Genomic DNA, 21,739 nt, shown 5'->3' on the forward strand with positions numbered 1-21,739 from the left:
TTAAGATTCCTAGGATTCTATCCTTCCTTCAAGAAGGATTGGAAAAAGGATTATCTGCAAGTTCCCTGAAGGGACAGATTTCTGCCTTGTCTGTGTTACTTCACAAAAAGCTGGCCGCTGTGCCAGATGTTCAAGCCTTTGTTCAGGCTCTGGTTAGAATTAAGCCTGTTTACAAACCTTTGACTCCTCCTTGGAGTCTCAATTTAGTTCTTTCAGTTCTTCAGGGGGTTCCGTTTGAACCCTTGCATTCCGTTGATATTAAGTTATTATCTTGGAAAGTTTTGTTTTTAGTTGCAATTTCTTCTGCTAGAAGAGTTTCAGAATTATCTGCTCTGCAGTGTTCTCCTCCTTATCTGGTGTTCCATGCAGATAAGGTGGTTTTACGTACTAAACCTGGTTTTCTTCCAAAAGTTGTTTCTAACAAAAACATTAACCAGGAGATTATCGTACCTTCTCTGTGTCCGAAACCAGTTTCAAAGAAGGAACGTTTGTTGCACAATTTGGATGTTGTTCGCGCTCTAAAATTCTATTTAGATGCTACAAAGGATTTTAGACAAACATCTTCCTTGTTTGTTGTTTATTCCGGTAAAAGGAGAGGTCAAAAAGCAACTTCTACCTCTCTCTCTTTTTGGATTAAAAGCATCATCAGATTGGCTTACGAGACTGCCGGACGGCAGCCTCCCGAAAGAATCACAGCTCATTCCACTAGGGCTGTGGCTTCCACATGGGCCTTCAAGAACGAGGCTTCTGTTGATCAGATATGTAGGGCAGCGACTTGGTCTTCACTGCACACTTTTACCAAATTTTACAAGTTTGATACTTTTGCTTCTTCTGAGGCTATTTTTGGGAGAAAGGTTTTGCAAGCCGTGGTGCCTTCCATTTAGGTGACCTGATTTGCTCCCTCCCTTCATCCGTGTCCTAAAGCTTTGGTATTGGTTCCCACAAGTAAGGATGACGCCGTGGACCGGACACACCTATGTTGGAGAAAACAGAATTTATGTTTACCTGATAAATTACTTTCTCCAACGGTGTGTCCGGTCCACGGCCCGCCCTGGTTTTTTTTTTTTTTTTTAATCAGGTCTGATAATTTTTTTTTTTTTCTTTAACTACAGTCACCACGGTACCATATGGTTTCTCCTATGCAAATATTCCTCCTTAACGTCGGTCGAATGACTGGGGTAGGCGGAGCCTAGGAGGGATCATGTGACCAGCTTTGCTGGGCTCTTTGCCATTTCCTGTTGGGGAAGAGAATATCCCACAAGTAAGGATGACGCCGTGGACCGGACACACCGTTGGAGAAAGTAATTTATCAGGTAAACATAAATTCTGTTTTTAAGCAACTTTTTCTTTGTTCTCTTGCTATCTTTATTTGAAAAAGTAGAAATGTAAGCTTAAGAACCAGCCCATTTTTGGTTCAGAACCTGGGTAGTGCTTGCTGATTGGTGGCTAAATGTAGCAAATCATTCAGCAAGCGCTACCCAGGTACTGAACCAAAAAGGGGCCGGCTGCTACGCTTACATTCCTGCCTTTTAAAATAAAGATAGCAAGAGAACGAATAAAAAGTGATAATAGGAGTAAATTAGAAAGTTGTTTAAAATTGCATGCTGTCGCTGAATCATAAAAGAAAATATTTGGGTTTAGTGTCCCTTTAAAATAAAAAGATAAATCATGAAACCATTCTCTACTGAGAAATACTTTAGTACATTTGTGTACCATTTTCAGTGTTGTATATATTTAAAATAATAAACTATACAGCAGGTGAAAGATGGGTTTTGATTGGTTAACATGCTCTATTCACAAAGTGATGCTCTTTTGTAATATATATTTAACTAACTTACATTTCTTACAGCAGCAACATTTTAAGGGATTTTTGATTGTGGAGAATTTCCCTGGAGAACATTTTATTCTGCTTGTTAACAGATAATTGTTTTACTGGTTTTTGAAGGGGGTGGTTGTGCTCCCAGAGACGTTTCTTTTTCAGGTCTGCAATTATACTTTGGCCTTCAAAGAAAAAATATAATTATTGGTGCAGCGGTTGACAAAAATGTTAAAAATGTAGGAGCCATTGTCATTGACATTTTCTGTAATTTCCTGTGTTTTTTTGCGCACTAATTGCATTGTCAACAAATCAAGCACTCAATCTCACCAAAAGTAATTAAACAAAATGCAAAAGCTTTTTTGTCATTTTATATAGTGTACATGGGTAAACACAGTCATTGGATTCATTAAATCCTAAATATATTTTACATGCACATTAGGACTCCACATATAGCACTTGTCAACAAATGACATTTAGTTTTGTCTATTTTCTTCATCTGCACTTTTTTGCAGATATTTTTAATCATAAAAAAATAAGTTTTTCAAACTGCTAAAACGTTTGATTTCACTGAAGGGTAGCAACTTATTTTTACAGTATATTCATGTTCTTTTCCTGTTTTTATTTAGCTGACATAGTTACACTGTCCCATTTATTTTGATACAAATTTATTTTATCTTGTGCTGACAAACAAGGATCTACTAGTCTAAATATTGTTATATTGTTGAGTACTGGAAATCACCTAACAGTTATAAGAAACACATTATTTGAATGGTAGAGGGTGTTCTCTTTCAAATGAGCTGTTGCTTTTTTTATTTTAGTGCTTAGTTGAGGTGCTATGATAATTGAAAAAAACAAAAATCTGCAACAATTAAAGGGACAGTAAAGTCATAATTAGACATTCATGATTTAGACAGAGCATACCATTTCAAATAACTTTCCAAGTTACTTGTATTATATAATTTGCTTCCTTTTCTTGTTATCCTTTGCTGAAAGGTTTATCTAGGAAAGCTCAGAAGCAGCAAAGAACCTAGGTTCTAGCTGCTGATTGATGGCTGCATATATATACCGATTGTCATTGGCTCACCCCTGTTTTCAGTTAGAAACCAGTAGTGCATTGCTGCTCCTTCAACAAAGCATACCAAGAGAATGAAGCACATTTGATAATAGACTAAACTGGAAAGGTGTTTAAAATTGTATGTTCTACCTAAATCATGAAAGAAAAAGTTTGGGTTTCATGTCCCTTTAAGCATAGTTAAGTACCAAGCGGGTCCAAAACTTTGCATTCCTGATGGTAATATGTCCTTGAAATAAAATAAGTTTTATTTAAAGAGATGTGGTGCTGTTGCCTTTTTTATATTTGTACAGAGACCTTCTTGCAAATTTGCTTACTAAATATAAAACACTTTTACATTGGTGCTGAACCTAATTTTAAGACTATGACCATTTCCATTGCTTAGTGCACCTTTAAAAGTTATCTAGTATACAGGTGAGTGCCGTTTCTATGGCAATCACCTGCAACCTAGAAGGGCATGATACCTCTCATTTTAAAGAAATGAATCCCTCTTTTATGTGTATGTAGTGGTCTGTCTTTAGAGCATAAAGCAGATGATGAGAGGTTATGAATTGCCCATCTAATGCAAAGAAAATCTCCTAGGTGTTTTGATTATGTGAGGATATTTTTTAAAGGTTAAACAATCCGTTTAGTTTAAACATAAACTAAAATTGTGTACCAGTGCCTGTATAGCTTGGGCATGGTTTGTAGACCTGTGTAGTCTCTCTCGATGTGTTGTAAACCATTTTTACAATATTTGTATGTTTTATAATCTGAAAACAGGAATTCCGTAGGCTCATAATCTTTAAAAATCTGATTGGTATTTTAAACTTTTTGTACAACCTGTTCCCCCTTCAGAAACCATTTTTCATAAAAAATAGACTCTATGTATAATGATATGTTTTAAGTAGTTCTTTTTAGCTCAATACTTAAGTTTAATTTACTATCAGAGTTTATATTTGTTTTCCAGGTGAACTAGACCTTCTGGCTGGAGAAGTTCCTATATCCAGATCTTTGGGATCAAAGAGCCCTGATGCCTTTGACATGGCAGCAATGAGTGGATCGTTGTCCGATAGCTCCAAACCTACACGGAAAACACCGGAGTCCTTCCTTGGGCCCAATGCTGCCCTAGTAGACTTAGACTCACTGATTTCCAAACCCGCACATCAGAACGCAAAGACCTCCAACCCCTTCCTTGTCACAGGTATATAATTTATTGCAATACTGAAGAAGCATTGAATTTACTATTTGTTCTGTGTCGTCGTTTATACATTTTATGTATTTCCCTCACATTCTCATGGAACCCATATAGGCCTGTTTGGAATGCCACCAATCAGCAGTTAGCTTCCAGTAGTGCTTTGTTGCACCTAAGCCTACTTAGGTGTGCTTTTCAACACAAGAGAATGAAGTAAATTGGAAAGTTGTTTAAAATGTTATTTCTCCAACATTGGTGTGTCCGGTCCACGGCGTCATCCATAACTTGTGGGAATATTCTCTTCCCCAACAGGAAATGGCAAAGAGCACAGCAAAAGCTGTCCATATAGTCCCTCCTAGGCTCCGCCCACCCCAGTCATTCTCTTTGCCGTTGCACAGGCAACATCTCCACGGAGATGGTGAAGAGTATGTGGTGATTAGTTGTAGTTTTTTATTCTACTATGAAGAGTTTGTTATTTTAAAATAGTGCTGGTATGTACTATTTACTCTGAAACAGAAAAAGATGAAGAGTTCTGTTTGTGAGAGGAATATGATTTTAGCAGCAGTAACTAAAATCGTTTGCGGTTTCCACATAGGACTGTTGAGATGAAATAACTTCAGTTGGGGGAAACAGCAGACTTTTCTGCTTAAGGTATGACTAGCCATTTTTCTAACAAGACTGTGTAATGCTGGAAGGCTGTCATTCCCCTCATGGGGACCGGTAAGCCATTTTCTTAATCAAACAGAATAAAGGGCTTAATGTGGGCTATAAAACTGGTAGACATTTTTATGGGCAAGATCGATTGCTTTATTTGGGCTTTTTATAAAGATTGATGTTGATATTCACACTTATAAAATTTGGGGAACGTTTTTTTAACATCAGGCACTGGTTTAGACACCTTTTCAGTCAGGAAGGGCCTTCCCTGTAGTAGGCTGAGCCTCATTTTCACGCCATTACTGCACAGTTTCTTTTGAGAGCAGGACATGCAGCTGCATGTGTGTGGGTCTGAAAGTATTTGAAAAGGTTCCTAGAAGGCTTCATTTGGTATCGTATACCCCCTGGGTTTGGTAAAGTCGCAGCAAAGGCTGTAGCTGGGACTGTAGAGGGGTTAAAATTTTAACCGGCTCCGGTTTCTTCATTTTAAGGGTTAAAGGTCTCAAATTTGGGGTGCAATGCTTTGAATGCTTTAAGACACTGTGGTGAAAATTTGGTTAAATTTGAACAATTCCTTCATAGTTTTTCACATATTCAGTAATAAAGTGTGCACTGTTTAAAATTTAAAGAGACAGTAACGGTTTTGTTTAAAAACGGTTTTTGTACTTTATTGACAAGTTTAAGCCTGTTTAATGTAATTAAAAAAATACTTTGCTCAGGTCTATTTAAACTTTAGGACTTTAGATATATGGTAATATCGGTGCTGAGATATGTTAAATGCTAAAAATATATATAAACAAGGAAATAAAGATATCTCACACCAGCACTCTTAGTCCAATATGTTTTACTTAATAACCGATAGTTTACAATTTCTTAAAACTATCTACTGTGCACAGTGAACAAAACTAATATTAGGCAGACCATATATAACAGGTTAATACTCCCTATTATCATGCAATGGTATATTGAAACAAAAAAGTGATGAAAAGGAAATATAATTAGAACATAAAATACTGAGGAGAAATACTCGCAATCAAAACTACAAATAATGATGAATCATAAAGTTCATGAGATAGAGTTCAGCATAATTATACTTATCGTTGGCCAACGTTCATGCTGTATAGTAGCTGTCCTTCAAATAGCAAGTTATCCCCTGAACCGGTCATCAGATATATATCCACTTAATTTGTAATCCGCCTGTAAATTTTCTTTCCGTAAGAAGCTGTTTCTTCTCTGTAGAAAAGTGATCCTGGAGGGCGCTACGTTCCACAGCCGAAGGCTCCGGTTTCTTCATTTTAAGGGTTAAAGGTCTCAAATTTGGGGTGCAATGATTTGAATGCTTTAAGACACTGTGGTGAAAATTTGGTTAAATTTGAACAATTCCTTCATAGTTTTTCACATATTCAGTAATAAAGTGTGCACTGTTTAAAATTTAAAGAGACAGTAACGGTTTTGTTTAAAAACGGTTTTTGTACTTTATTGACAAGTTTAAGCCTGTTTAACATGTCTGTGCCTTCAGATAAGCTATGTTCTGTATGTATGGAAGCCAATGTGTCTCCCCCTTCAAAATTGTGTGATAATTGTGCCATAGCGTCCAAACAAAGTAAGGACAATACTGCCACAGATAGTAAAGTTGCCCAAGATGATTCATCAGATGAAGGGAGTAGACATAGTTCTACATCATCTCCTTCTGTGTCTACACCAGTTTTGCCCACGCAGGAGGCCCCTAGTACTTCTAGCGCGCCAATGCTTATTACTATGCAACAATTGACGGCAGTAATGGATAACTCCATAGCAAATATTTTATCCAAAATGCCTGCATATCAGAGAAAGCGCGATTGCTCTGTTTTAAACACTGTAGAGCAGGAGGGCGCTGATGATAATTGCTCTTTCATACCCTCACACCAATCTGAAGGGGCCGTGAGGGAGGTTTTGTCAGATGGGGAAATTTCAGATTCAGGTAGAATTTCTCAACAGGCAGAACCTGATGTTGTGACATTTAAATTTAAATTAGAGCATCTCCGCGCACTGCTTAAGGAGGTGCTATCTACTCTGGATGATTGTAACAACCTGGTCATTCCAGAAAAATTGTGCAAGATGGACAAGTTCCTAGAGGTTCCGGTGCACCCCGACGCTTTTCCTATACCCAAGCGGGTGGCGGACATAGTGAATAAGGAGTGGGAGAAGCCCGGCATACCTTTTGTTCCCCCTCCTATATTTAAGAAATTATTTCCTATGGTCGACCCCAGAAAGGACTTATGGCAGACAGTCCCTAAGGTCGAGGGGGCAGTTTCTACACTAGCCAAGCGCACTACTATTCCTATCGAGGATAATTGTGCTTTCAAAGATCCTATGGATAAAAAATTGGAGGGTTTGCTTAAAAAGATTTTTGTACAGCAAGGTTACCTCCTGCAACCTATTTCGTGCATTTTTCCTGTCACTACAGCAGCGTGTTTCTGGTTCGAAGAACTAGAAAAGTCGCTCAGTAGAGAGACTCCGTATGAGGAGGTTATGGACAGGGTTCACGCACTTAAGTTGGCTAATTCCTTTATTTTAGATGCCGCTTTGCAGTTAGCTAGATTAGCGGCGAAAAATTCTGGGTTTGCAATTGTGGCGCGCAGAGCACTCTGGCTAAAGTCTTGGTCAGCGGATGTATCTTCCAAGACAAAATTGCTTAATATCCCTTTCAAGGGTAAAACTCTTTTTGGGCCAGAATTGAAAGAGATTATCTCAGACATCACTGGGGGTAAGGGTCACGCCCTCCCACAAGATAGGCCTTTCAAAGCCAAGAATAAGTCTAATTTTCGTTCCTTTCGCAATTTCAGGAATGGACCGGCCTCCAACTCTGCAGCCCCTAGACAAGAGGGTAATGCTTCGCAAACCAAACCAGCTTGGAAACCGATGCAAGGCTGGAACAAGGGTAAGCAGGCCAAGAAACCTGCTGCTGCTAACAAGACAGCATGAAGGAGTAGCCCCCGATCCGGGACCGGATCTAGTAGGGAGCAGACTCTCTCTCTTCGCTCAGGCTTGGGCAAGAGATGTTCAGGATCCCTGGGCACTAGAAATAGTTTCTCAGGGTTATCTTCTGGAATTCAAGGAACTACCCCCAAGGGGAAGGTTCCACATGTCTCACTTATCCTCAAACCAAATAAAGAGACAGGCATTCTTACATTGTGTAGAAGACCTGTTAAAAATGGGAGTGATACACCCAGTTCCAACTGTGGAACAAGGAATGGGGTTTTACTCAAATCTGTTTGTGGTTCCCAAAAAAGTGGTTACTTTCAGACCAATTCTGGATTAAAGTTCCTAAACAAATTATCCATCGTTCAAAATGGAAACCATTCGAACAATTTTACCTACAATCCAGGAGGGTCAATTTATGACTACCGTGGATCTAAAGGATGCGTATCTACATATTCCTATCCACAAAGATCATCATCAGTTCCTAAGGTTCGCCTTTCTGGACAAACATTACCAGTTTGTGGCTCTCCCATTCGGGCTAGCCACTGCTCCAAGGATTTTCACAAAGGTACTCGGGTCCCTTCTAGCGGTTCTAAGACCAAGGGGCATTGCAGTGGCACCTTACTTGGACGACATTCTGATACAAGCGTCGTCTCTTCCAAAGGCAAAGGCTCACACAGACATCGTTCTGGCCTTTCTCAGATCTCACGGATGGAAAGTGAACATAGAAAAAAGTTCCCTGTCTCCGTCGACAAGAGTTCCTTACTTGGGGACAATAATAGATTCTTTAGAAATGAAGATTTTCCTGACAGATGTCAAAGTCGAAACTTCTAAACGCTTGTCAAGTTCTTCACTCTGTTCCACGACCTTCTATAGCTCAGTGCATGGAAGTAGTAGGGTTGATGGTTGCAGCAATGGACATAGTTCCTTTTGCGCAAATTCATCTAAGACCATTACAACTGTGCATGCTGAAACAGTGGAATGGGGACTATACAGACTTGTCTCCAGTGATTCAAGTAGATCAGAAGACCAGAGACTCACTCCGTTGGTGGCTAACCCAGGATCACCTGTCCCAGGGAATGAACTTCCTCAGACCAGAGTGGGTCATCGTCACGACCGACGCCAGTCTAGTGGGCTGGGGCGCGGTCTGGGACTCCCTGAAAGCTCAGGGGCTATGGTCTCGGGTAGAGTCTCTTCTCCCGATAAACATTCTGGAACTGAGAGCGATATTCAATACTCTCAGGGCTTGGCCTCAACTAGCAAAGGCCAGATTCATAAGATTCCAATCAGACAACATGACGACTGTTGCTTACATCAACCATCAGGGGGGAACAAGGAGTTCCCTGGCGATGAGAGAAGTGACCAAAATCATAAAATGGGCGGAGGATCACTCCTGCCACCTATCTGCGATCCACATCCCAGGAGTGGAAAACTGGGAGGCGGATTATCTGAGTCGTTAGACATTCCATCCGGGGGAGTGGGAACTCCACCCGGAGATATTTGCCCAGTTGACTCAATTATGGGGCATTCCAGACATGGATCTGATGGCGTCTCGTCAGAACTTCAAGGTTCCTTGCTACGGGTCCAGATCCAGGGATCCCAAGGCGACTCTAGTGGATGCATTAGTAGCGCCTTGGACCTTCAACCTAGCTTATGTGTTTCCACCGTTTCCTCTCATTCCCAGGCTGGTAGCCAGGATCAAGCAGGAGAGGGCCTCGGTGATCTTGATAGCTCCTGCGTGGCCACGCAGGACTTGGTATGCAGACCTGGTGAATATGTCATCGGCTCCACCATGGAAGCTACCTTTGAGACAGGATCTTCTAGTACAGGGTCCATTCGAACATCCAAATCTTGGAAATTGAACGCTTGATTTTATCTAAGCGTGGGTTTTCGGATTCTGTAATAGATACTCTGGTACAAGCCAGAAAACCTGTAACTAGAAAAATTTACCATAAGATATGGAAAAGATATATCTGTTGGTGTGAATCCAAGGGATTCTCATGGAGTAAGATCAAAATTCCTAGGATCCTTTCCTTTCTCCAAGAAGGTTTGGATAAAGGATTATCAGCGAGTTCTCTAAAGGGACAGATTTCTGCTTTATCTGTCTTGTTACACAAACGACTGGCAGCTGTGCCTGATGTTCAAGCTTTTGTTCAGGCTTTGGTCAGGATCAAGCCTGTTTACAGACCTTTGACTCCTCCCTGGAGTCTGAATTTAGTTCTTTCAGTTCTTCAAGGGGTTCCGTTTGAACCTCTACATTCCATAGATATCAAGATGTTATCTTGGAAAGTTCTGTTTTTGGTTGCTATTTCTTCTGCTAGAAGAGTTTCTGAGTTATCTGCTTTGCAGTGTAATCCGCCCTATCTGGTGTTCCATTCAGATAAGGTTGTTTTGCGCACTAAACCTGGTTTCCTTCCAAAGGTTGTTTCCAACAAGAATATTAACCAGGAAATAGTTCTGCCTTCTTTGTGTCCAAATCCAGTTTAAAGAAGGAACGTTTGTTACACAATTTAGATGTAGTTCGTGCTTTAAAGTTCTATTTAGAAGCGACAAAGGATTTCAGACAAACGTCTTCTCTGTTTGTCGTTTATTCTGGCAAGAGGAGAGGTCAAAAAGCTACTGCTACCTCTCTTTCCTTTTGGCTGAAAAGCATCATCCGATTGGCTTACGAGACTGCCGGACGGCAGCCTCCTGAACGTATCACAGCTCACTCTACTAGGGCTGTGGCTTCCAAATGGGCCTTCAAGAACGAGGCTTCTGTTGATCAGATATGTAAGGCAACGACTTGGTCTTCCCTGCACACTTTTGCCAAATTCTACAAATGTGATACTTTTGCTTCTTCGGAGGCTATTTTTGGGAGAAAGGTTTTGCAAGCCGTGGTGCTTTCTGTTTAGGTAGCCTGATTGGCTCCCTCCCTTCATCCGTGTCCTAAAGCTTTGGTATTGGTTCCCACAAGTTATGGATGACGCCGTGGACCGGACACACCAATGTTGGAGAAAACAGAATTTATGCTTACCTGATAAATTACTTTCTCCAACGGTGTGTCCGGTCCACGGCCCGCCCTGGTTTTTTAATCAGGTTTGATGAATTTCTTTCTTTAACTACAGTCACCACGGCACCTTATGGTTTCTCCTGTTTTTTCTCCTGTCCGTCGGTCGAATGACTGGGGTGGGCGGAGCCTAGGAGGGACTATATGGACAGCTTTTGCTGTGCTCTTTGCCATTTCCTGTTGGGGAAGAGAATATTCCCACAAGTTATGGATGGCGCCGTGGACCGGACACACCGTTGGAGAAAGTAATTTATCAGGTAAGCATAAATTCTGTTATCTGAATCATGAATGAAAAAAATTGGGTTTTGTGTTCCTTTAAATATATACTAACATTACAACAGTGGCCAGCTTTGTTGCCTGCAAACTAAATCCCTGATTGGCTCCTTTTAAATAAGGCAGATGGTGGGTAGAGTTTGGCTTTTGAAAAATAATGGCAGTGAAAATATGTTAAAGGGACAGTATACTATAAAATAGTTTTTCCCTCAATGTGTTTCCAATTACTTTTTTTACCAGATGCAGAGTATAAAATGTATGAGATTTGCTTTTTATGGCTTATTTGTTTATATGAATGAGCTGATTTCTTTCATGTAATTGGCAAGAGTCCATGAGCTAGTGACATATGGGATATACAATCCTACCAGGAGGGGCAAAGTTTCCCAAACCTCAAAATGCCTATAAATACACCCCTCACCACACCCACAATTCAGTTTTACAAACTTTGCCTCCTATGGAGGTGGTGAAGTAAGTTTGTGCTAAGATTTCTACGTTGATATGCGCTTCTCAGCATTGTTGAAGCCCGATTCCTCTCAGTGTACAGCGAATGTCAGAGGGACGTGAAGGGAGTATCACCTATTGAATACGATGATTTTTCTAACGGGGGTCTTTTTCATGGGTTCTCTGTTATCGGTCGTAGAGATTCATCTCCTACCTCCCTTTTCAGATCGACGATATACTCTGTCTTTTGGTAAGTATGTTTTTATTACTTAAGACACTCTCAGCTATGGTTTGGCACTTTATGCAATTTATATAAAGTTATAAATATATGTATTGTACTTATATTTGCCATGAGTCAGGTTCATGTATTTCCTTCTGCAGACTGTCAGTTTCATATTTGGGAATATAAACACTTTAAGAAATTTGTTTCTTACCTGGGGTTTAGTCTTTTTCAATTTTGACTACTTTTGTATTTGCGGGTATTAGGCCCGCGGGTGCGTCAAATGTTAGACTTTATTGCGTCATTTTTGGCGCGGGAAATTACGTTTTTTGACGCAACTTCGTCATTTCCGGTGTCATACGTGACGTCGAGACCTTTTCACACGGCGGCGTCAGTGACGCAAGTGTGTCATTTCCGGTCGATTTTGGCGCCAAAAAAGTTTACGTTACGTTGTGCGTCATACTTGGCGCCAATTTTTTCATTATTTCAATACCCCATTCATGTTTGCCTCCTGCTTTCTTCTATCAAGAGGCCTATGCATTTGCATTTTTTCCCATTCCTGAAACTGTCATTTAAGGAAATAGATAATTTTGCTTTAGATGTTGTTTTTTCTTTTACATTGAGCAAGATGTCCCAATCCGATCCTGTCTCTGAAGTTTCTGCTGGAACATTGCTGCCTGACGTCGGTTCTACCAAAGCTAAGTGCATTTGTTGCAGAATTGTAGAAATTATTCCACCGAATGTCATTTGTAATAGTTGTCATGATAGACTTTTACATGCAGATAGTGTTTCTATCAGTAATAGTACATTGCCAGTTGCAGTTCCTTCAACTTCTAATGTGCATGATATACCTGTAAATTTCAAAGAATTTGTTTCTGAATCTATTATGAAGGCTTTGTCTGCAATTCCACCTTCTAATAAACGTAAAAGGTCTTTTAAAACTTCTCATTTAGCTGATGAAATTTCAAATCACCAACAACATAATAATTCATCCTCTTCTGATGAGGATCTATCTGAAACAGAAGATCCTTCCTCAGATATTGACACTGACAAATCTACTTATTTATTCAAAATAGAGTATATGCGTTCTTTATTAAAGAAGTGTTAATTACTTTGGATATTGAGGTAACCAGTCCTATTGACATTCAGTCTAATAAACGTTTAAATGCTGTTTTTAAACCTCCTGTGTTTTCCCCAGGTGTTTTTCCCATTACTGATGCTATTTCTGATATGATTTCTAGGGAATGGAATAAGCCAGGTACTTCCTTTGCTCCTTCTTCAAGGTTTAAGAGATTGTATCCTTTACCAGCAAAATCTATAGAGTTTTGGGAAAAGATCCCCAAAGTTGATGGGGCTATTTCTACTCTTGTTAAACGTACCACTATTCCTATGGAAGATAGCACTTCCTTTAAGGATCCTTTAGATAGGAAGCTTGAATCTTATCTAAGGAAGGCCTATTTATATTCAGGTCATCTTCTCAGACCTGCTATTTCTTTGGGTGATGTTGCGGCCGCATCAACTTTCTGGTTGGAAAATTTAGCGCAACATGAATTAGATTCTGACATATCTAGCATTGTTCGCTTACTGCAACATGCTAATCATTTTATTTGTGATGCCATTTTTGATATTATCAAAATTGATGTTAGATCCATGTCTTTAGCTGTATTGGCTAGAAGAGCTTTGTGGCTTAAATCTTGGAATGCTGATATGACATCTAAATCTAGATTACTATCTCTTTCTTTCCAAGGTAATAATTTATTTGGTTCTCAGTTGGATTCTATTATTTCAACTATCACTGGAGGAAAAGGAGTTTTTTTGCCTCAGGATAAAAAACCTAAGGGTAAATCTAAGGCTTCTAACCGTTTTCGTTCCTTTCGTCAGAATAAGGAACAAAAACTCAATCCTCCTCCTAAGGAATCTGCTTCCAGTTGGAAGCCTTCCTCAAATTGGAATAAATCCAAGCCTTTTAGGAAACCAAAGTCTGCCCCTAAATACGCATGAAGGTGCTCAGCTGGTAGGGGGCAGATTAAGGTTTTTCAAGGATTTTTGGATAAAATCTGTCCAAAATCATTGGATTCAGAGCATTGTCTCTCAAGGGTATCGAATAGGATTCAAAGTAAGACCTCCTGTGAGAAGATTTTTTCTCACACATTCCTGTAAATCCAGTAAAAGCTCAGGCTTTTCTGAAGTGTGTTTCAGATCTGGAGTCTTCAGGGGTAATCATGCCAGTTCCTCTTCAGGAACAAGGTTTGGGGTTTTATTCAAACCTATTCATTGTACCAAAGAAAGAAAATTTGTTCAGACCAGTTCTGGATCTGAAAATTTTGAATCGTTATGTAAGAGTACCAACTTTCAAGATGGTGACTATAAGGACTATTCTGCCTTTTGTTCAGCAAGGACATTATATGTCCACAATAGACTTGCAGGATGCATACCTTCATATTCCGATTCATCCAGAACACTATCAGTTTCTGAGATTCTCTTTTCTAGACAAGCATTACCAATTTGTTGCTCTTCCATTTGGCCTAGCAACAGCTCCAAGAATCTTTTCAAAGGTTCTAGGTGCCCTACTATCTGTAATCAGAGAACAGAGTATTGCAGTGTTTCCTTATTTGGACGATATCTTGGTACTAGCTCATTCTTTACATACTGCAGAATCTCACACGAATCAACTAGTGTTGTTTCTTCGGAAACATGGTTGGAGGATCAATTTACCAAAAAGTTTCTTGATTCCTCAGACAAGGTTCACCTTTTTAGGTTTCCAGATAGATTCAGTGTCCATGACTCTGTCTCTAACAGACAAGAGACGTTTAAAATTGGTTGCAGCCTGCCGGCGCCTTCAGTCTCAGTCATTCCCTTCAGTGGCTATGTGCATGGAAGTTTTAGGTCTCATGACTGCAGCATCGGACGCAATCCCCTTTGCTCGTTTTCACATGAGACCTCTACAGCTTTGTATGCTGAATCAATGGTGCAGGGATTATACAAAGATATCACAATTAATATCCTTGAATCCCAATGTACGACACTCTCTGACATGGTGGTTAGATCACCATCGTTTGGTTCAAGGGGCTTCTTTTGTTCGCCCAACCTGGACTGTGATCACAACAGATGCGAGTCTTTCAGGTTAGGGAGCTGTTTGGGGGTCTCTGACAGCACAAGGGGTTTGGAAATCTCAAGAGGCGAGATTACCAATAAATATTTTAGAACTCCGTGCAATTCTCAGGGCTCTTCAGTTCTGGCCTCTACTAAAAAGAGAACCGTCCATTTGTTTTCAGACAGACAATATCACAACTGTGGCTTATGTCAATCATCAGGGTGGGACTCACAGTCCCCAAGCTATGAAAGAAGTATCTCGGATACTTGCTTGGGCGGAATCCAGCTCCTGTCTAATCTCTGCGGTACATATCCCAGGTGTAGACAATTGGGAGGCGGATTATCTCAGCTGCCAGACCTTACATCCAGGGGAGTGGTCTCTCCATCCAGATGTGTTTTCTCAGATTGTTCAGATGTGGGGGCTTCCAGAGATAGATCTCATGGCCTCTCATCTAAACAAGGAACTTCCCAGATACCTGTCCAGGTCCAGGGATGTTCAGGCGGAAGCAGTGGATGCGCTGACACTTCCTTGGTGTTATCAACCTGCTTACATCTTCCCGCCTCTAGTTCTTCTTCCAAGAGTGATTTCCAAAATCATCATGGAACAGTCTTTTGTGTTGTTGGTGGCTCCAGCATGGCCACACAGGTTTTGGTATGCGGATCTTGTTCGGATGTCCAGTTGCCCGCCTTGGCCACTTCCATTACGGCCGGACCTACTATCTCAAGGTCCGTTTTTCTATCAGGATCTCAAATCATTAAATTTGAAGGTATGGAAATTGAACGCTTAGTTCTAAGTCATAGAGGTTTCTCTGATTCAATGATTAATACTATGTTACAAGCTCGTAAATCTGTCTCTAGAAAGATTTATTATAGAGTTTGGAAGGTTTACATTTCATGGTGTTCTCATAAATTCTCCTGTCATTCTTTTAGAATTCCTAGAATTTTGCAGTTTCTTCAGGATGGTCTGGATAAGGGTTTGTCTGCAAGTTCCTTGAAAGGACAAATCTCCGCTCTTTCTGTTTTATTTCACAGAAAAATTGCTATACTTCCTGATATACACTGTTTTGTACAGGCTTTAGTTCGTATTGAGCCTGTCATTAAGTCAATTTCTCCTCCTTGGAGTCTTAATTTGGTTCTGAGGGCTTTACAGGCTCCTCCTTTTGAACCTATGCATTCATTGGACATTAAACTACTTTCCTGGAAAGTGTTGTTCCTTTTGGCCATCTCTTCTGCTAGAAGAGTTTCTGAGCTATCTGCTCTTTCTTGTGATTCTCCTTTTCTGATTTTTCATCAGGATAAGGCAGTTTTGCGGACTTCTTTTCAATTTTTACCTAAGGTTGTGAATTCTAACAATATTAGTAGAGAAATTGTTGTCCCTTCTTTATGTCCTAATCCTAAGAATTCTTTGGGGAGATCCTTACATTCTTTGGATGTCGTAAGAGCTTTGAAATATTATGTGGAAGCTACTAAAGATTTCAGGAAGACTTCTAGTCTATTTGTTTTATTTTCTGGTCCTAGGAAAGGTCAGAAAGCTTCTGCTGTTTCTTTGGCTTCTTGGTTGAAACTTTTGATTCATCAAGCTTATTTGGAGTCGGGTCAAACCCCGCCTCAGAGAATTACAGCTCATTCTACTAGATCAGTCTCTACTTCATGGGCTTTTAAGAATGAAGCTTCAGTCGATCACTTGGTCCTCTTTGCATATTTTTACTAAATTCTACCATTTTGATGTATTTGCTTCTTCGGAAGCAGTTTTTGGTAGAAAAGTTCTTCAGGCAGCTGTTTCAGTTTGATTCTTCTGCTTTTGATTTAAGTTTTTTTTTTTTCAAAGTGAAAATAACTTTTCTCTTGTTAAGTGTATCCAGTCCACGGATCAACCATTACTTATGGAATATATTCTCCTTCCCAACAGGAAGCTGCAAGAGTCCACCCACAGCAAAGCTGCTATATAGCTCCTCCCCTAACTGCCATATTCAGTCATTCTCTTGCAAGCCTCAACATAGATAGGAGGTTGTGAGAGTCTGTGGTGCTTTCTACTTAGTTTATTCTTCAATCAAAAGTTTGTTATTTTTAAATGGCACCGGAGTGTGCTGTTTATCTCAGGCAGTATTTGGAAGAAGAATCTGCCTGCGTTTTTCTATGATCTTAGCAGACGTAACTAAGATCCATTTGCTGTTCTCACACATTCTGAGGAGTGAGGTACTTCAGAGGGGGAATGGCGTGCAGGTTTTCCTGCAGATAAGGTATGTGCAGTAAAATATTTTTCTAGGAATGGAATTGACTAAGAAAATACTGCTGATACCGAAGTAATGTAAGTAAAGCCTTAAATGCAGCGATAGCGACTGGTATCAGGCTTATTAATAGAGATACATACTCTTATAAAAATGTGTTTTAAAACGTTTGCTGGCATGTTTAATCGTTTTTTAACGTACATTGGTGATAACACTGTAATGTTGGTATAGCCTTAAATGCAGTAAAAGCGACTGGTATCAGGCTTATTAATAGAGATACATACTCTTGTAAAAATGTGTTTTAAAACGTTTGCTGGCATGTTTAATCGTTTTTTAACATATGTTTGGTGATAAAACTTATTGGGGCCTAAGTTTTTTTCCACATGGCTGGCTTAAATTTTGCATAGAAACAGTTAACTGAAGCTTCCCACTGTTGGCTGTGGCAGTTTGTTGTGTCTGTTTTTAAAAACGTCTGTCTTTTTTTTTATCTGTTTTTTGCATTAAGGGGTTAATCATCCATTTGCAAGTGGGTGCAATGCTCTGTTACCTTATTACATGTACTGTAAAAATTTCGTTTGTTTTACTGCCTTTTTTTTCACTGTTTTTCAAATTTTGACAAAATTTGTTTCTCTTAAAGGCACAGTAACGTTTTATATATTTGCTTGTTAACTTGATTTAAAGTGTTTTCCAAGCTTACTAGTCTCATTATTAGTCTGTTCTAACATGTCTAACATAGAGGAAGCTCTGTGTTCATTATGTTTTAAAGCCATGGTGGAACCCCAAATTAGAATGTGTACCAGATGTACTGATTTCATGTTAAACAATAAAGATCATTTTTTGTCTTTAAAAACATTATCACCAGAGGATTCTGTCGTGGGGGTAGTTATGCCGACTAACTCTCCCCACGTGTCAGACCTTTTGACTCCCGCTTTAGGGACTCACGCTCAAATGGCGCCAAGTACATCAAGGGCACCCATAGCGTTTCTTTTACCAGGGGATTCTGTCGAGGGGAAAGTTATGCCGACTAACTCTCCCCACGTGTCAGACTCTTCGACTCCCGCTTCAGGGACTCACGCTCAAATGGCGCCAAGTACATCAAGGGCGCCCATAGCGTTTATTTTACAAGACATGGCAAAGGTGGTGAATAATATTCTGGCAGCAGTATTAGTCAGACTACCTGAAATTAAAGGAAAGCAGTTAGCTCTGGGGGTAGATACAGAGCATACAGACGCTTTAAGAACCATGTATGATACTACCTCACAATATGCTTAGTCTGTGGGTGATTTTTTTTTTGACTCAGGGAAGATGATTTAACCTGATTCTGATATTTCTACATTTAAAATTTATGCTTGAGAACCTCCACTTGTTGCTCAGGGAGGCTTTGGCTGCTCTGAATGAATGTGTACAATTGCAGGGCCAGAGAAATTGTGTAGACTGGATAAATAATATGCAGTGCCGGTGTGTACTGATGTTTTTCCAATACCTAAAGAGGTTTACTAAAAATTTTTTAATAAGGAATGGGATAGACCAGGTGTGCCGTTCTCTTCCCCTCCTATTTTTTAGAAGAATGTTTTCTAATAGTTACCACCACACGGGACTTCTGGCAGACAGTTCCTAAGGTGGAGAGAAGAGTTTCTACTCTAGCTAAGCGTACCACTACCTCTGATGAGGACAGTTGTGCTTTTTAGATCCAATGGATAAAAAATGTTTATTCAACAGGGTTTTATCCTGCAGCCCCTTGCATACATTGCTTCTGTCACTGCTGCGGCGTTCTGGGTTGAGTCTCTTGATGAGGCTTTACAGTTAAGCGACTCCATTGGATGAATATATTTGACAAGCTTATGCTAGCCAATTCCTTTGTTTTCTGATGCCTTGTTCATTTGACTAGACTAACGGCTAAGAATTCTGTTTTTTTTTACTATACTGGCGCGCAGAGCGCTATGGCTTATATCATGGTCAGCTGTCGTGACTTTAATAAATAAGCTACTTAACTTCCCTTCAAGGGGCAGACCCTATTCGGGCCTGGTTTGAAGGAGATTATTGCTTATATCACTGGAGGAAAAGGTCATGCCCTTCCTCAGGATAGGTCCAAATCAAGGGCCAAAAAAAAAAAAAAAAGGTCTAATTGTCGTGCCTTTTAAAACTTCAGGGCAGGTGTGGCATCCTCTTCCTCTAAGGCAAAACAAGAGGGAATTTTTGCTCAGTCCAAGGCGGTCTGGAGACAATCGGACCAGGAACAAAGATAAGCAGGCCAAGGAGCCTGCTGCTGCCTCTAAGGCAGCATGAAGGAACGGACCCCTATCCGGTAACGGATCCTATAGGGGGCAGACTTTCATTCTTCGCCCAGGCGTGGGCAAGAGATGCCCAGGATCCCTAGGCATTGGAATTTATATCCCAGAGATATCTTCTGGATTTCAAAGATTCCCCCCCAAAAAAAGGGGAGATTTCGCCTTTCACAATTATCTGCAAACCAGATAAAGAAGGAGGCATTCTTACATTGTGTACGAGATCCATCCAGTTCCAAGAGAGGAACAGGGACAGAGTTTTTACTCAAATCTGTTTGTGGTTCCCAAGGAGAGGGAACCTTCAGACCTATTTTGGATCTAAAGATCTTAAACAAATTCCTCAGAATTCCGTCATTTAAGATGGAAACTATTCGTACCATCTTAACTATGATCCAGGAGAGTCAATAGAGGACTACAATGGATTTGAAGGATGCTTATCCTCACATTGTGATGCATAAAGATCACCATCGTTTTTCAGGTTTGCCTTTCTAGACAGGCATTACCAGTTTGTAGCTCTTTCCTTTGGGATATCTACAGCCCCAAGAATCTTTATGGAGGTTCTGGGGTCGCTTTGGCGGTCCTTAGACCGCTGGGCATAGAAGTGGCCCCTTATTTAGACGACATCCTGATACAGGCGTCAAACATCCAAATTGCCCAGTCTCATACGGACATAGTACTGGCATTTCTGAGATCACATGGGTGGAAAGTGAACAAGGAAAGAGTTCTCTATCCCCAATCTCAAGGGTTTCCCTCCTAGGGACTCTGATAGATTCTGTAGAAATGAAAATTTACCTGACGGAGTCCAGGTTTTCAAAGTTTCTAAATTTCTGCCGTGTTTTTTCATCCCATCCGCGCCCTTCGGTGGCTCAGTACATGAATGAAATCGGCTTAATGGTAGCGGCAAGGGACATAGTACCGTTTGCACGTCTACATTTCAGACCGCTGCAACTATGCATGCTCAGTCAGAGGAACGGGGATTACACAGATTTGTCCCCCTGTTAAACCTGGACCAAGAGACCAGAGATTCTCTTCTCTGGTGACTATGTCGGGTCCATCTGTCCAAGGGTATGACCTTCCGCAGGTCAGATGGGACAATTGTTACAATAGATGCCAGCCTTTTAGGTTGGGATGCAGTCTGGAACTCCCTGAAGGCTCAGGGATAGTGGACTTAGGAGGAGACCCTCCTTCTAATAAATATTCTGGAACGGAGTGATATTCCATGCTCTTCAGACTTGGCCTCAGTTAGCAACTCTGAGGTACATCATACTCAGTCGGACAATATACACGACTGTGGCTTACATCAGCCATCAAGGGGGAACAGAAGTTCCCTAGCGATGTTAGAAGTCTTACAATAATTCACTGGACAGAGACTCACTCTTGTCTATCAGCTATCCATATCCCAGGTGTTGAGAACTGGGAGGTGGATTTTCTAAGTCGTCAGACTTTTCTTCCGGGGGAGTGGGATTTCCTCCGGAGGTCAAGACCAAGCAGGAGAGGGCTTTGGTGTTTTTGACAGCGCCTGCGTAGCCACGCAGGACCTGGTATGCAGATCTGGTGGACATGTCATCCTTTCCATCACGGTCTCTGCTTCTGAGACAGGTCCCTCTACCTCAGGGTCCTTTCAACCATCTAAATAGAATCAATCTGAGATGGACTGCCTGGAGACTGAACGCTTGATGTTATCAAAGCATGGCTTCTCCGAGTCAGTCATTGATACCTTAATACAGACATGAAAGCCTGTCTCTAGGAAAATTGAACATAGATATGGTGTAAATATCTGATTGTTATGAATCCAAGGGTTACTCATGGAGTAAAGTCTGGATTCCCAGGATATTATCTTTTCTCCAAGATGTTTTTGAGAAAAGGGTTGTCAGCTAATTCCTTAAAAGGGGACAGATTTTTACTCTGTCTATTTTTTTGCACAAGCGTCTGGCAGGTATTCTAGACGTTCAGGCATTTGGTCAGGCTTTGGTTAGATCCAAGCCTGTGTTTAAAACTGTTGCTCCGCCATGGAGCTTAAACCTGATTCTTAAGGTTCTTCAAGAAGTTCCGTTTGAACCTTTTTTGTTCCATAGATATCAATCTTTATCTTGGAAAGTTCCTTTTGGGTAGCTAATTCCTCGACTCGTAGAGTCTCCAAGTTATCTGTGTTACAATGTGATTCTCCTTATCTGGTCCTTCGTACGGATAAGGTAGTCCTGCGTACCAACCTGGGTTTTTTCCTAAGGTGGTATCTAACAAGTACATCACTCAAGAGATAGTTGTTCCATGCTTGTATCCTAATCCTTCCTCAAAGAAGGAACGTCTATTACACAATATTGGACGTGGTTTGTGCTTTAAAGTTTTACTTACAAGCTACTACAGTTTTCATCAAACGTTCACCTTGTTTGTTGTCTATTCTGGACAGAGGAGAGGTCAAAAGACTTCAGCAGCCTCTCTGTCTTTTTGGTTAAAAAGCATAATTCATTTA

At 40.5% G+C, this 21,739-nt stretch overlaps 1 protein-coding gene across 7 annotated transcripts in view; it reads left to right on the plus strand.

Annotated features, from left to right (window-relative positions):
• Positions 1-21,739, plus strand: part of EPN1 (epsin 1) — a 315,777-nt gene that overhangs the window by 286,648 nt on the left and 7,390 nt on the right. For all 7 annotated transcript variants that reach the window (XM_053690619.1, XM_053690620.1, XM_053690622.1 and 4 more), the window contains one exon: positions 3,841-4,074. In XM_053690619.1, coding sequence (XP_053546594.1) covers positions 3,841-4,074 — 234 coding nt within the window. The remainder of the gene's footprint in view (positions 1-3,840; positions 4,075-21,739) is intronic.

This window comes from Bombina bombina, chromosome 8 (assembly GCF_027579735.1).
Source record: "Bombina bombina isolate aBomBom1 chromosome 8, aBomBom1.pri, whole genome shotgun sequence".
Taxonomy (NCBI): domain Eukaryota; kingdom Metazoa; phylum Chordata; class Amphibia; order Anura; family Bombinatoridae; genus Bombina; species Bombina bombina.